The sequence below is a fragment of the Ammodytes marinus genome, assembly GCF_949987685.1.
Source record: "Ammodytes marinus genome assembly, chromosome: 21".
Taxonomy (NCBI): domain Eukaryota; kingdom Metazoa; phylum Chordata; class Actinopteri; order Uranoscopiformes; family Ammodytidae; genus Ammodytes; species Ammodytes marinus.
The window spans coordinates 10,045,363-10,058,869 of NC_137225.1; the positions used below are offsets into that span (position 1 = coordinate 10,045,363).

General features: G+C 40.3%; 1 protein-coding gene across 1 annotated transcript in view; it reads right to left on the bottom strand.

The window, feature by feature from the left end:
- Positions 1–13,203, bottom strand: part of cntnap2a (contactin associated protein 2a) — a gene marked incomplete at its 5' end in the record, with an annotated part of 288,241 nt that extends 275,038 nt beyond the window's left edge. Inside the window, one exon of the mRNA XM_080050610.1 lies at positions 13,095–13,203. Coding sequence (XP_079906736.1) covers positions 13,095–13,203 — 109 coding nt within the window. The remainder of the gene's footprint in view (positions 1–13,094) is intronic.
- Positions 13,204–13,507: the final 304 nt, after the last annotated feature.

A 13,507-nucleotide genomic window follows, 5' to 3' on the forward strand; every position in this document is an offset into this window, starting at 1 on the left:
AGTGTCCATGTCATAGTCAACGGAAAAACACTCAGGACCACATGGACACAAAAACTGTCTTTAGAGCTAAATAAAACACACACACAGATATACACTATCTACAGTACATTGGAAAGGTTTCACATTATCACCCATTACCACCCTTCAAAGTGTGCCAGTTGCTAATAGTTTTGGATCCCATTCAGGGAGAGTCTGTGGCCTGTCCGTCCATTAGTTGGCTGAAACACTATGCTGACTAAACACAACACTTACAGTGCCCTTGTCCTCTATTACTATTTCCCACGCGCCCCTATACCAAGAAGAGAACATAGCCTTCTGAGTTTGTGTTTTGGTGTATTTTATGTGTATATGTTTGCATGCATATGGGCAAGAGGAGTGAATTCCAACATCCAGGGATGGCATTGATTCCTCGAGGAACACTCAAGTACTCATTTATTTATATCTATTTTTATAACAAACCCCATAAATTCTATTCCAATTTATTTAAGTTAATATAAGTGTTAAATCGCACTTTATTCATACAGTGATCATGTATATAGTGTGCACGTTTCATAAAGCCGATCTCTCAGTCACTCGCTCTGCATGTAATCGGCAAATAAACTTTTCGGGGATCTCACTACTGAATCAGAAGAGAGAATGCTACAAACCGGCACCCGTCTCACTGCCTTTGCACGTGCAGAGCGACAGATGGGTGAATGTTTATGCGCCAACAATGCGGAGAAGGTAAAAATCCTTACAAATGTCTGTTTTGATGGTTTTTAACATATGTTATCACAATTATGGATCTGAGATGATGTTAGATAACTCGCTGCTTGAAGACCGCACTGCATTAATGTGGTGACGTGGGGACAAGGGAGGGGACTGCTAACTACAGTCACTGACAGGACGTTAGCTAAACTGACCATTCCGCTTACTGAATCTTTAATTAATTACGTGAATTAAACTGAAAATACAAAATAAAGAATTGTTGCTCTCCAGGCCACTTTCATCTGTCAGCATAGCTAGCTGATTACCTATGCCTTTGACTGCCAGGAAGTATAAAGACTTGACTACACACCTGGATGCACTGACGACACTAGTTTCACATCCAGCCAAAGACTCAGACCCCACACTGAGCTTTTAGGGCAGCACTTTGCACCGTGTCCTTCAAAGAATGCCAAAGAGCATTTACCTCTCCTCTGCTCTCAAAGTCAATCGATGGAACACTTTTCTGCCTACTTAGTAAAAAGCAAAGAAGACTTCGGCTGCACTGTCTACACGTGTATGTGTGAGTGGATGATTTGTGTGATTGTGTGTTACACAAAAAACAAATGGAAAAACCTGTTCAAGGAAACATACATGGCTAAGTGCTCATGCAAATACACACTCACTAACTAACTAACTAACTCATACTCAGAAATGCGCACAGAAATGAGAACGCTTACATATTCTTACCATCACCCAAGCATCTGAAAAACAGGAGCATGGTCGGGTGCTGGCTGAGTAGATACACCTATAAAATCAGATGTTATGTGTCCTGTATTCCCGCCTTTCTGTGTGTGTTACTCTCTGCCATGTCCTCAGTCAGCATGCCTGTTCGTTCCAGACACAGATTAAACAACTGAAACCGATCTGTAATCAGCCATGCTGTAATCTCCTCCATGTTGGCCATCATTTGATCTCTAGACAACCGGTAAGGATGCCAGCAGACAGAATCATGATATTAAAAATAATACCCACATTTTTCCTTTTTGGAAATGTGAAACATAGTGTGAATTTCAATGTTGAGCACTCATTAACCAACATTTGAATGGAGAATTAATGAGATTCAAAATTAATCAACTGAGCTACTAAGGGATTGACTTTATTTAATCTACAACTGTTCTACTGTCTTTAATGTGTTCTTTGTGGCTCTTAATTGAGCTCATTGTTAATAAGGTCACATTGCATTTATGAATTCATAATTTGACCTTTTTCCTCAAAGACTGGGATTAACTGGAATTATTACTCGAGAGTGTACTAACAGATTGTACTGTGTTTGGGGGGAGGAGTGTGAGCAGAAAAAGAAACCCTTTCAAGAATTTAGGAGCAGACACTGGATAATGTATAGATTCATTGGCCATATTTCATAGAGTAAAAGCAGCTCGGCCAGTAACTGCAGAGGTAGATTTGAAAATAACTGGCTTATCAAGAGCAAACTATAAAATAAACTTATTTAGGGGATTGTTCTTTCTAAATAAAAACTAGGTGATTAATGAAGAGCAAAGACCACTATCCGGAGGAAGTGAGGAAGGCTGAGATCCTGAGGATTATGTCATGGGCCAATGGCCTGGTATATTTCTGGTTCAATGAAGAAACCCATTACAACTTTGCTTAATAGCCTGTTGCCGCACTGTGCTATTTAGTTAACTGATCTGTTGATGATTTATAATTATTCCACTCCACTGTTATTTCAATCCTCAGAAAATAGTCCACTACATACAAGTAAGGGCAAGATGTCTGTGAAGGCATTCCAAGCAGGAGGACTAAAGCCATTCTGAAACTAAAAGCTGCACTTTTTTTCTTGTGCCTATAGGATATTAACTATTTTTTTCTCTCCTTTAATATGAATAATTAATGAATTATAAAAAGCATTTTATTCACTGCCTGTGTATGTAACCTGCTATAAAAATTAGCTTTACTTTCCCTTCCTTCACTTTTATTATCAAATTGACATTAAACTGGTGTTAAGCTCCATGTCTGTATTCTACGTAGTCTGAGTGGAGCAGTGGGCACAGCATCAGTTAATTTTTTTTGGGCAAACCTGATTTTGACAACTAAATGTAATTGTTGTGTCAGTGTTGTCTAGGGGTGATAATCTCGAAAGCTTGAGGGAGAGGTGTAATGCACCGGGTAAACACAGCTAGATAAGAAGAGACAAAATGGTTAGGGAAAGTCAGACGACAAAGATATGAATGGGGAAGCAATGTAAAAAAGAGACAGAAAAAACGTAGAATTACATAGAGAGAAAGCAGAATGAAGTGGGTAAGAGTAAGAGGCAAATCTCAATAAATAAATGCTTGTACAAAAGATGAGGGAAGGAGGGAGACAGAACCATAGACCAAGAAAGATAAGGGAAACCCCAGAGAAAGAAGAAGAGACCACAGAGAAAGACAAATAAAGAAGGCAGACAGAAAGCAGGTGAAAGAAAGGTATGGAGAGGAAGCACTGACCCCTGTCTGACTAATCTTAGCTCACACTGTAACGGCATCTTGAACCGAGCTAATGGACCAAATTCACATTTAGCCTCAACTCTCTATCGTGTACACATAAAGCTATTTTTTTTTTATCACACAAGTGTCTCCACCCACACACACACACACACACACACACACACACACACACACACACACACACACACACACACACACACACACACAGAGACACATCCAAGTAGGTGATCACATGAAGCGACTCTCTGCCACCCACTCACACACACAAAACAATGTCAACGCCAAGGTACGAACAGACTTTCTCCAATTGTACTGCAGTAGATGCATACACTGTATGAGCAAAAACACACAAAAGCAGAATTTCCGGTACGTCCCAAGGATCTGTATCAGGCTTGATCTTGCCATAATTGAATGTATGTATGTATTAATGTAATCTACAAAAATAAAGAGTTTACTGAACTCTACTGTGTATATTGTCCACAGCCTGATAGTGTTGCACCGCTGCTCTCCTTAAAGGAGCTGTAAGCGGAATGGTTCCTTTAGCTAACTTCCTGTCAGTTACTGCAGTTAGCAGTCCCCTCGCTCGTCCCTACGTCACCACATTAATGCACTACGGTCTTCAAGCAGCGAGTTATCTAGCATCATCTCAGATCCATAAGTTTGATAAAACATGATGAAAACCATCAAAACAGACATTGGGAAGGATTTTTACTTGCTCCGCCATTGTAGGCGCATAAACATTCACCCATCTGTCGCTCTGGCGTGCACCGGCAGTGAGACCATGAGAGAGACGGGTGTCGGTTTGTAGCGTTCTATCTTCTGATTGGATATATTTGCGACTACATGCTGAGCAGCTGAATGAGAGATCGGCTTTATGAAACACGCACATTATGAAAGTGATCACTGTATGACTAAAGAGCGACTTAACACTTATATTAACATAAATAAACCGCTTACTTCACCTTTAATTACTTAATTTGGGTGTTTCTGACACATTATTAGACTGACTTTTTTCTGACATGCTTTGGGTTGGCAAAATACATGGACTTGCTGAACTCTGTTGCTAACACATCTGTTATTTTCTACTGAAACATTGAGGAGGAGATGGACGTGGAAGGTGACAAAGTAACATTAACTATTGGCCAAAGTTGTTACATTTTCATTGAACCCGTACATTTTTCAACTTGCAAAAAGTTAGTGTCAAGCACAAGAACACACATATACACACTACAAGAAAATCGACATTCATTCAAGCACAACCGACTGTCTTACAGTTTACAGCACAGACCAAACGATCAAAACATGTATCAACCCTCATACATTCAGAGATGTATTACTCACTATGCCAATGTGATTTTAACATGTTGTTCGCAATTGCTGGATAGGCGACTCCTGTTAGCATTCCCAGTTATAATTCTTCCCCTCTTCATTTTGTCTTTCTTTTTACTCCCACACGCATGCACGCACGCACACACACACACACACACACACACACACACACACACACACACACACACACACACACACACACACACACACACACACACACACACACACACACACACACACACACACACACACACACACACACACACACACACACACACACACACACACACACACACACACACACACACACACACACACACACACACACACGCACAGGGGATCTGCTGGCTACATAATTTTTCCATTCTGCCTCTGTGCTTTTACTCTGATTCTAAAGAGAAAAATCAGGAGTGTTTCCTCAATGGAAGTAGCCCAAAGATTAATTCACTTAATCTACGGTTGTAAATGGGTTATTCAAGCAGCTTAAAAAACAAATTGAATGCAAAGGCTGAGAGTAATAACAACATTTGTCTTAGCTGTGGCACAATGCCCTTTTCCACAGCACTCTTCCACATGAGCTGGTGGCTAGACTTCTACATCCATTATGACAGAGAAGGACATGTGCATACACACACATAGGTACATGCACGGTCTTACAAACACTCTCTTTGAACTATGTTACCTGCTGTATATTATGAGGTGAAAAAAAAGATGGAGAGTGAAAGGCATAGACATGGTGAGACTCAATATCAATGAAGAGAGTATGCTAGTGGGTGAGCGTTTGTTAGTGTGTTTGTGTGTGTGTGTGTGTGTGTGTGTGTGTGTGTGTGTGTGTGTGTGTGTGTGTGTGTGTGTGTGTGTGTGTGTGTGTGTGTGTGTGTAGTTGCTATGTGTGTATAAGTGAGACAGTTGAACAGATGTTGTGCTGCGGTTTTTAATGTGTAATCCCCTGATTCATCATGCAACCAGTCAGGCCTGTGCAGATCAAAGGGTTAATGTTGCAGAATATAGGTTAAACTCAAAGAGAGAGACAAGCAAAAGCAACCGTTTAATTCTCCACTGACAGCACGCGCACTCAAACAACTCATGATTACATATTTCCATCGCTAGATCACTCATGATTTAGTAATGTATACTGACTATTTTGACAAGAGCACTAAATAAGCAATAATATAATGATCTCAAAGTCTTGTTAAACAACTTCAATCACTATGTCAAAATCAAAATAATCGATTTAGTTTTTGTGCATATATTAGGCATGTCAAAATGGATCCCTCTTGATATCCAAGTCAGGACCCACACCCCTAATGCTAGATTAGCCCAAAGGTCAAAATCAGGATAAATATTATTATTATAGGATAGTCGGAACCGATCAATTTGGATTGGAAGCAAATACAAAGCACAAAAGCACGAATAAAAGAACACTTCCACTAAGTCTGACTTTACTGCCTCCACGTGGGAAGAAAAACTCAAACTGCTATGTACTAATATAACTAATGTAAGGGTCAATATGAAATCGACTATGAACTGATGACTGGCCGTGCTGTTTTAAAGTTAAATGTACTGAAGCAATAACACGACTGTAATTAAAACATGCTACACATTTTCAATAAACGCTACACTTTTATCAATAACAATTAAAACTAAAAATAATACATTGATGTAATTATTTGGCAAAGTAAAATTGTGCTTGTAGTATTATAATAGACTTTCAGTCACTTGTTGCATGAACAAACGTGTGTATGTATTAGTTGTTTTACTACAACATAGCAACACATTGTTGCTGAGGTAATGAAAACAGAAGACCAAAGGCACCTTACTAGGAATGATTGTCACCAAGACAGTGCCTTGGATTCAGTTTCTGGCAGTGGCTCCACAAGCTACATCAAATATAATTGGCAGTATATTTCCATGGGATGCTAGATTGATCCTCATTGGTTGCTGGACACAACAACCCATTTACAATGCCCTCCCTATAGCTTAGTTCCAGTTGTAGTTCAATGGCATGCAAAAGGGCTAAATAAAAACTGCTCTAGAAATCGAGTCTTAACTTTTTCCCTGCCGCTGCCAGAGGTGACTGCCCAGTTTTACTTGGTGCTGCCAGACACTGATGTTTTGACACTGGTGCTTTGGGTCAGGTTCACTTGCTCAGCTTTAAACTGCTTTTTCTAACACCTCAACAGCTAAATTCCGGCATTCCTTGAAGATTAACCCAGGTCTCTTGTTGTACCATATTTCTGAGCTTCTTCTTAGGTATTTAACTGATATATTTAAGGCTACAACAAACAGGATATAAACTGTGCAGTTTTGTTATCTTGAGGTCACAACAAAATCCACTGGGTACAAATAAGGGGGGTTTAAGAACTAATACAAAGTCAGGTGTTCTATGGGTACAATCAGGAACATTTCATGTCTCCTCACTTTGTATGAAACAGATCAGAAAATGGACAAACATTGGAAAACATTGTGACCACCAACTTTCTTTCCTAAATGATCCAGTAAAATGTATCTCTTAATACGTGTTAAGCAAAACAAACCAATTGATGCAGTAGCAGAATCTTGTTTCATTTTACATCTGCAACATCGACTGTCATTGTTGAAAAGGTCCAGAAATGTTGAAGGCTGAAATGTTATATCATCATCATTATCTAAACTTCTCTCTACATAGCCTGCCGATGGGGAAGGTTTCCCTGTCCAACTGAAATGTGGTCATGGACCGAAAATAAAAACATTTACTACTACTACTACTTAAATGACACTCAGTGGATTTATAAACTAAAATCTTGTAGCAAAAACTGAGCTCCTGAGATTTCAGCTCACTTTGCAAGGCTGATCATTAACGCCCCTTTCTAGCCCTAAAGGAACTCAAGAGATAGGCCTATCATCCTAAGAGTTCCAGGTTACAAATTCCATGGACAGAGAAAAAAAAATAATAATCTTGTTTTTTCCTCTTTGCTTTCTATTGATATTTTTACCATTCATATTTAATTTGGTTTGACTTAGTTTTGGCTAAAACATGTTTTCAGATGTTTCATTCAGTGTCCCTTGACACTTTGTGTTAGTCCCATTAAGACATTTAAAATGACAAGGATTATGATGATGATCAACTATCAAGTGAATCATATCAACCGAAAAAGCTATTAAAGAAGGTAGTTTTATGATTAATCGAATTGTAAAACAAATAGCCAGGAAATAACACAGGGAAGTCAGTTCTCTGACTCATGCCATGGCTGTGCTCTGATGCAGCTACAGATTAAAATAACAACGGTAATAATGAATGACAAGTTTCCTGAGTATATTCTCGCCTCCTGACCATCTTTCCTCGAGCTGTCTCTCCTCATCGTTCTCTCTTTTCTGATAAATGTCGCCTCCTCTAACTTTCCTTCTCTCTTCCTCCTCCTATCCAGCCAGCCCTCTCTACATCTCAGAGACCCTTGTCTAACGAGGTGGACAGATTCTGACGGGTTATAATGAGAACACATTCCACTAGAATAACTTTCAGATCCTGTAATACTCGCTGACACACACACACACACACACACACACACACACACACACACACACACACACACAAACAAACACACACAACACAGTGCCTCCTACAAGGAAACGGGCATGTACATATTTGTGCAGAATTACCCAATCATGCACCTGTACTACAGTCCCCATTAGGGGTTCAGTTTTCAATTAATGCATGTGTGAGTATGTCTGAGAGGGCAAAGGAGGACAGAGAAAAAGAGAGGTAATTTGTGTAAGGCGCATGGTGTGGGCCTCTGTGTGTGTGTGGGAGTGTGTGTGTGTGTGTGTGTGTATGATACATTGCAGACATTGTTAGGGGAATTATACTGCATGACTTGTCAGTGTACATTTGTGTCACTGCAGCCTTGCTCCCATGATGAAACATAGATAGCCTCACAGTAGTATTCACTTCCAAGAGAGAAATGTCCATTCTTTGAGGAGACCGATATACAGCAGTCTAAGTATAACACTAACAGGGAAAAGGAAATGCTGCACTGACAATTCATTGATTGCTATTCTTGTGATGAATGACATTGAGAAGAGTAAAGAGAAAATCAGCAAAAATCCTTTACGTAAACAGTTAAATGTTAATGTTGCAAGATGTCAAGATCTAATGGGCTGCTGTGATATAAATAAAGCAATTCTGATTCCTTGTGCTATGGTCAAGCATTTTTGTCTCAAAAGCACTGTCATAATTTCATGTTTTAGTAGGCATGCGGTGATTGGACAAGCACAATCTAAGAGATGTATGAGACTGAAAGAGGAGACTGTAGCGTGGCTGTGTCTGTTTGGCTTTAATCCATATCAGTCTGGTTTCTGCAGTGGAGACACACACACACACACACACACACACACACACACACACACACACACACACACACACACACACACACACACGCACACACACACACCGTTTGAGGGCTGCTTTGAAAGTAAGCATGAGCATGCACATGCACAAGAAGAGGCACCACATTACTCCCTTGAAAAGTGGCTAGTGGGAAGTTTGTTATCAGACATTTTATTAATCAGGACTGGAACAAGAAGGGGACAGATTGTGAAGAGAGAGATGGTGAAGAGATGGAAAAAGCACAAAAAATTCAAGGAGGGAGGAATGTGATTATGGCCAGATAATACAACCAGAAAAGTCAGGTAGGGATAGAAATAATTAGAGATGTTAGGTACAAGAAAAAAGGGCAGGCGGAGTTAGCAAAAAGGAACAAGAAAAAGAAGGAGGGAGCAAGAGGAGAGATCAGGGGTAGTTAGGAATGACAGTTGCAAAAAGGGAACTGGGCCTACAAGTTTTTATATTGGATTTTTTTTTAGGTAAAAAGACATGCCAGAAGTGCAAAGAAGCACCAGAGGAAGACTGAGAAAAAGAGATGAGGGATATTTATTTGAAATAGAGGGAGTGCAAAGAAGCGCTAGATTAAGAATAGCAGTAGGACGGACGAGTGCATGGAGAGAGGAGGACAGGGCGGAAAAGAGAAATGGCAGCGCAATTACCAACTAGACCTTGTTTCCTTGCTCTGACTCACTTGACTTGATTCATGTTAACTGTGGACACAATGTGTGGATGCCCAAACAGGGGCAGGTGCACACATATAAATAAACAGTGGCCACACACAGCTAAACACCAAGTATTGGGCTGATCTAATCTAAACCAAACCAGTCTGCTTCCAGCCCTAATCCTATAATTACCACCTCCTAGTGGGAGCCATTACAGACACACATCAAGAACAGACACAAGACTTGCATCAGCTTTAACTGTGTGTTGGTTAATGTTTTAGTTCATAAAACATAATGGCATATCTCATCGACACATTTTACAATAGTGGCCGATGATATAATTATGACATCACAGTGACTCATTGTTGATAGAGGGAATGATAAATTGTGTTGTTGTTGCTGTGGTAGGACTACAAGGAATACAAGGTTATTATCCTGCTTTCTTTGGATCAGCAAAATCTAGACAAATCTAAAAAATAGCCACCTTGATACAGACAGACAATGGGCTTCCCATGGCCAGGCCCTATTAAAATACACTGGGTGGAATTATTAATATGTCAAAAACAACTTTGATGAAGCAGAATGAAACTAAAAATAACTTCATTTTGTTTCACATGGCAGAGAATTAGTTGTTTTGATGGACAGGAAACCCTGTAGGTGTGACTAGACTGATGATTATATAAAATGGCCTGGCATGCTTAATGAGATAAGAAAAGGCTAATCTGGTTCTGTGTCAGACAGGCTCTAGGGGCATCCTATTTAGCCACCCACAGTGTCACTGACACAGCGACTTAAAGGCACATCCTTTACTTTTCACACATTGGTACTGAGAATGAGTACCAGTGAGTGGGAGTGGTGATAAGAAATGGTGCAAAGAGTTCAAGGCTGATTAAAGCAAATATGTTCTGTTTAACAATGAGGTTAGGTAAGACTCTGCCAAATATTGTATGTGTGTATTAATATTTATGTGTGGCATTAAGTACAGTATGTCACACATAAATATAGTAAATGTATTGAGATGAGGTTTGAGACAGAATTCCCCATTTATATTTTCAAATTAAACAAATAAATGTCCAAATGATTATCATATATATCATATACTGTAGATAGTGACTGGCCCCACCTCCAACACACTACTTCAACACTCAAATTATATTCTGTGCTGTGACAATTCAGAGCGCATACAGCGGAAGTACAATAAGGGTTTGCAACCGGTGTGCACCTTTGTGCTTATGTGAGTGTTTAAGTGTTCTTACATTTTAATTGTTCTTAATAGTCTTGTGTGCGTATGTTCATTTCATTTTGTTGATCCCCAATAGATTTGAATTGATACTGGAATGCAATATAAAAATGATAGCCGATTTAGACCAAGCTTGTGTAGGAGAAAAAACATGGATTATTGCTCTATATACAATAATTTGTAGAGCTATACATGAACATATGAACATGAAAATACACAATATCCTATACAAAAGGCAAAACGCATATGTAAATCTTTTTGGCACTAATGCATCATAGAGTTCACTTGGGAGACTTCACACAATGGGTGTGTCAACCAGTCCGTTGACTTAATTAAACGGTGTGTGTGTACGGTGTGTGTGTGTGTGTGTGTGTGTGTGTGTGTGTGTGTGTGTGTGTGTGTGTCTGTCTGTTTGCACCGGTAATGTTAATCTTTTTTAGTCCATGCCTCAGACCGTTGGTCAAATGACATCCTCTATTCCCCAGAGCGTTCACATCTAGTCCCTGCGGATGGAGACAATCAGCACTACAATTTTAACCTCAGGGGTGAAACTGCTGGTCCAATTCAATGCGCTGTTTGTATAACTCTTTCCAAAACTCTCCCTTGCTTTTCTCTCTCTCTGTCACACACACACTCAGTTGCTTGCCTCATATCTTCTATATCTTTTCCACTCCTGATATTCCTGTTATGTCATCCTTACTTATATTTTGTAATGCAACTTATATCAATATTATATAGATACTGTTTATAGAGAGACTTATTGAGTAATAAGTACATATGGTGTGGATTTTTTAGAATAAATGGTATTTATGGGAGACTTCTACATAGGCCTAATACACATTTTACAGTGACCAGTTCTCTCTTATTTTAGCAATTTCACTGTGATTTATATGCACCGTATTTAAAATACTAACAGAGCTTAGAATGTTGCTAGTAACCTAGACATTTACATTTAGTTTTTTTATCTTGAAGATTCAACAGGTCTAAGTCATTGCAATTCTTAAAAATCAGCCACAGCTTAAATGATCTTTAACAAGACACTGCATCTTTATTTGCTCCAGACACACTCAGTCTGACCTAGGCAGACCTGCCAATTGACGTGAGCAGGACTGAGGATTTCCATAAAGGGATCAATACAGTTGAATAAATAAAGTCGTGTCACTTTGACACCTATGTTCTGTTAGGGCACTGTCTGTCTGTTATGAGCAACAGCTTTGTGAAAGAAAAACGCACCGCCTATCTCCTCCAACTTTCTTTTCTCTTTTATAACGCGCACACGCAGACAAAAGCGCGCGCGCAAACGGCCCGCGGGGCCGTCTCTTGGTTGTTGTCTGTCGGATGGGATGATTAATGAGGCGCATACCAGGACACATTCATCCGGGACCCGAGAAGCCCGGGCGATCACCGGGGGAATCAGTCACACAGACACACCGGCTCAGTCACCGTCAGCAGCAGCATCGGAATGATACTGAACCAAGTGTGGAGGATTCCAGGACAAACACTGAGCTATAATTAACTGGTCCTTTAAGAAGGATACGACCAGTATAGCACATTAAAGATTAAAAGTATCAGGGATAGGCCAAAGGTAAAATTCAACCACGGTAAACAAGATAGGAAAGATACAACAAGCAGACTAATAGTTTGTACTAGTTTTAAATCATAAAAAGATGTGTATGTGGTTCAGGCTATTCAAAGTCTTAAACTATAGATAAAATAGACATGTTCTCTGTATTTGACCTATGTCATCAGAGTTATATAAATTGTCTCTAAGTTTTCCCGTGATTTCTTGGAAATTAACTTGGCTAAAATAGATAGGCGGATAAAGGAGACTAATCGAAATTCAAGTTGCATAGAAACTTCATGAACAACTTAAACCAGACTGCACAAGTGATAGGCTCAAAATGATGCATTTTTAATTTGCCTCTGGGTCACAGGCAGAAAATAATCCGAAAAAATATCAGTAACGGCAGCCCTTGTATAGAAGCCCTGAAAACCTGTGATCAAAATCACCCAACGCGCAAACAATCCTTTGCGCTAAAATCAATGGACCTGAAGAGTTAACACGTGCAGGTCTAAACTCAGAATGTAGTCCAGCTTTCCTCTCACTTCCTCGTGAGCACTTGCTCTTAAACTCCCGAGAGCCCCAGCCGGCACCACCGCGGGGATACATGCAGCCCCGCCGGTACACGCACCGTATTTGCTGTATTAGGCTACTGCAACAGAGAGGTTCTGTCTGTTCCCCACTCGGAACTAACCTCATCGGTTCAGCGCTGGGAGACACATTCACAAAATTAAGAATAACAACTTACGGGTTGTTGGTAAAGCTCCGTGCACACCCTTGTACTGGCTGAAAATCCACAAAGCGACCGGCAATAACAACGTCAATCCCTGGGCAGGACGGTGCCGGTGCATCTTCATGGCTGGTGTGGACGCAGCAGGACGGGAGAGGGAGAGGAAACACTCGGAAATAAACAGCGCAATGGTGGTAACGCCAGTTGGTCCGTCAGACTCGCTTCGCTGTGGAGGACTGGTGAAGAGGAGCCTGGCTGCACGGACTCTCACTTACTCACACACACACACACTCTCTCTCTCTCTACTTCCCCCTCTCTCTCTCTCCGTGTCTCTGTATATATCTCTCTCTCTCTCCAATAAAGAGATGATGTAAGGATCGCGCCGCCAAACAGACTGGCCTGTGTTTGCGAGCGCAGCGCAATAGCCGCTC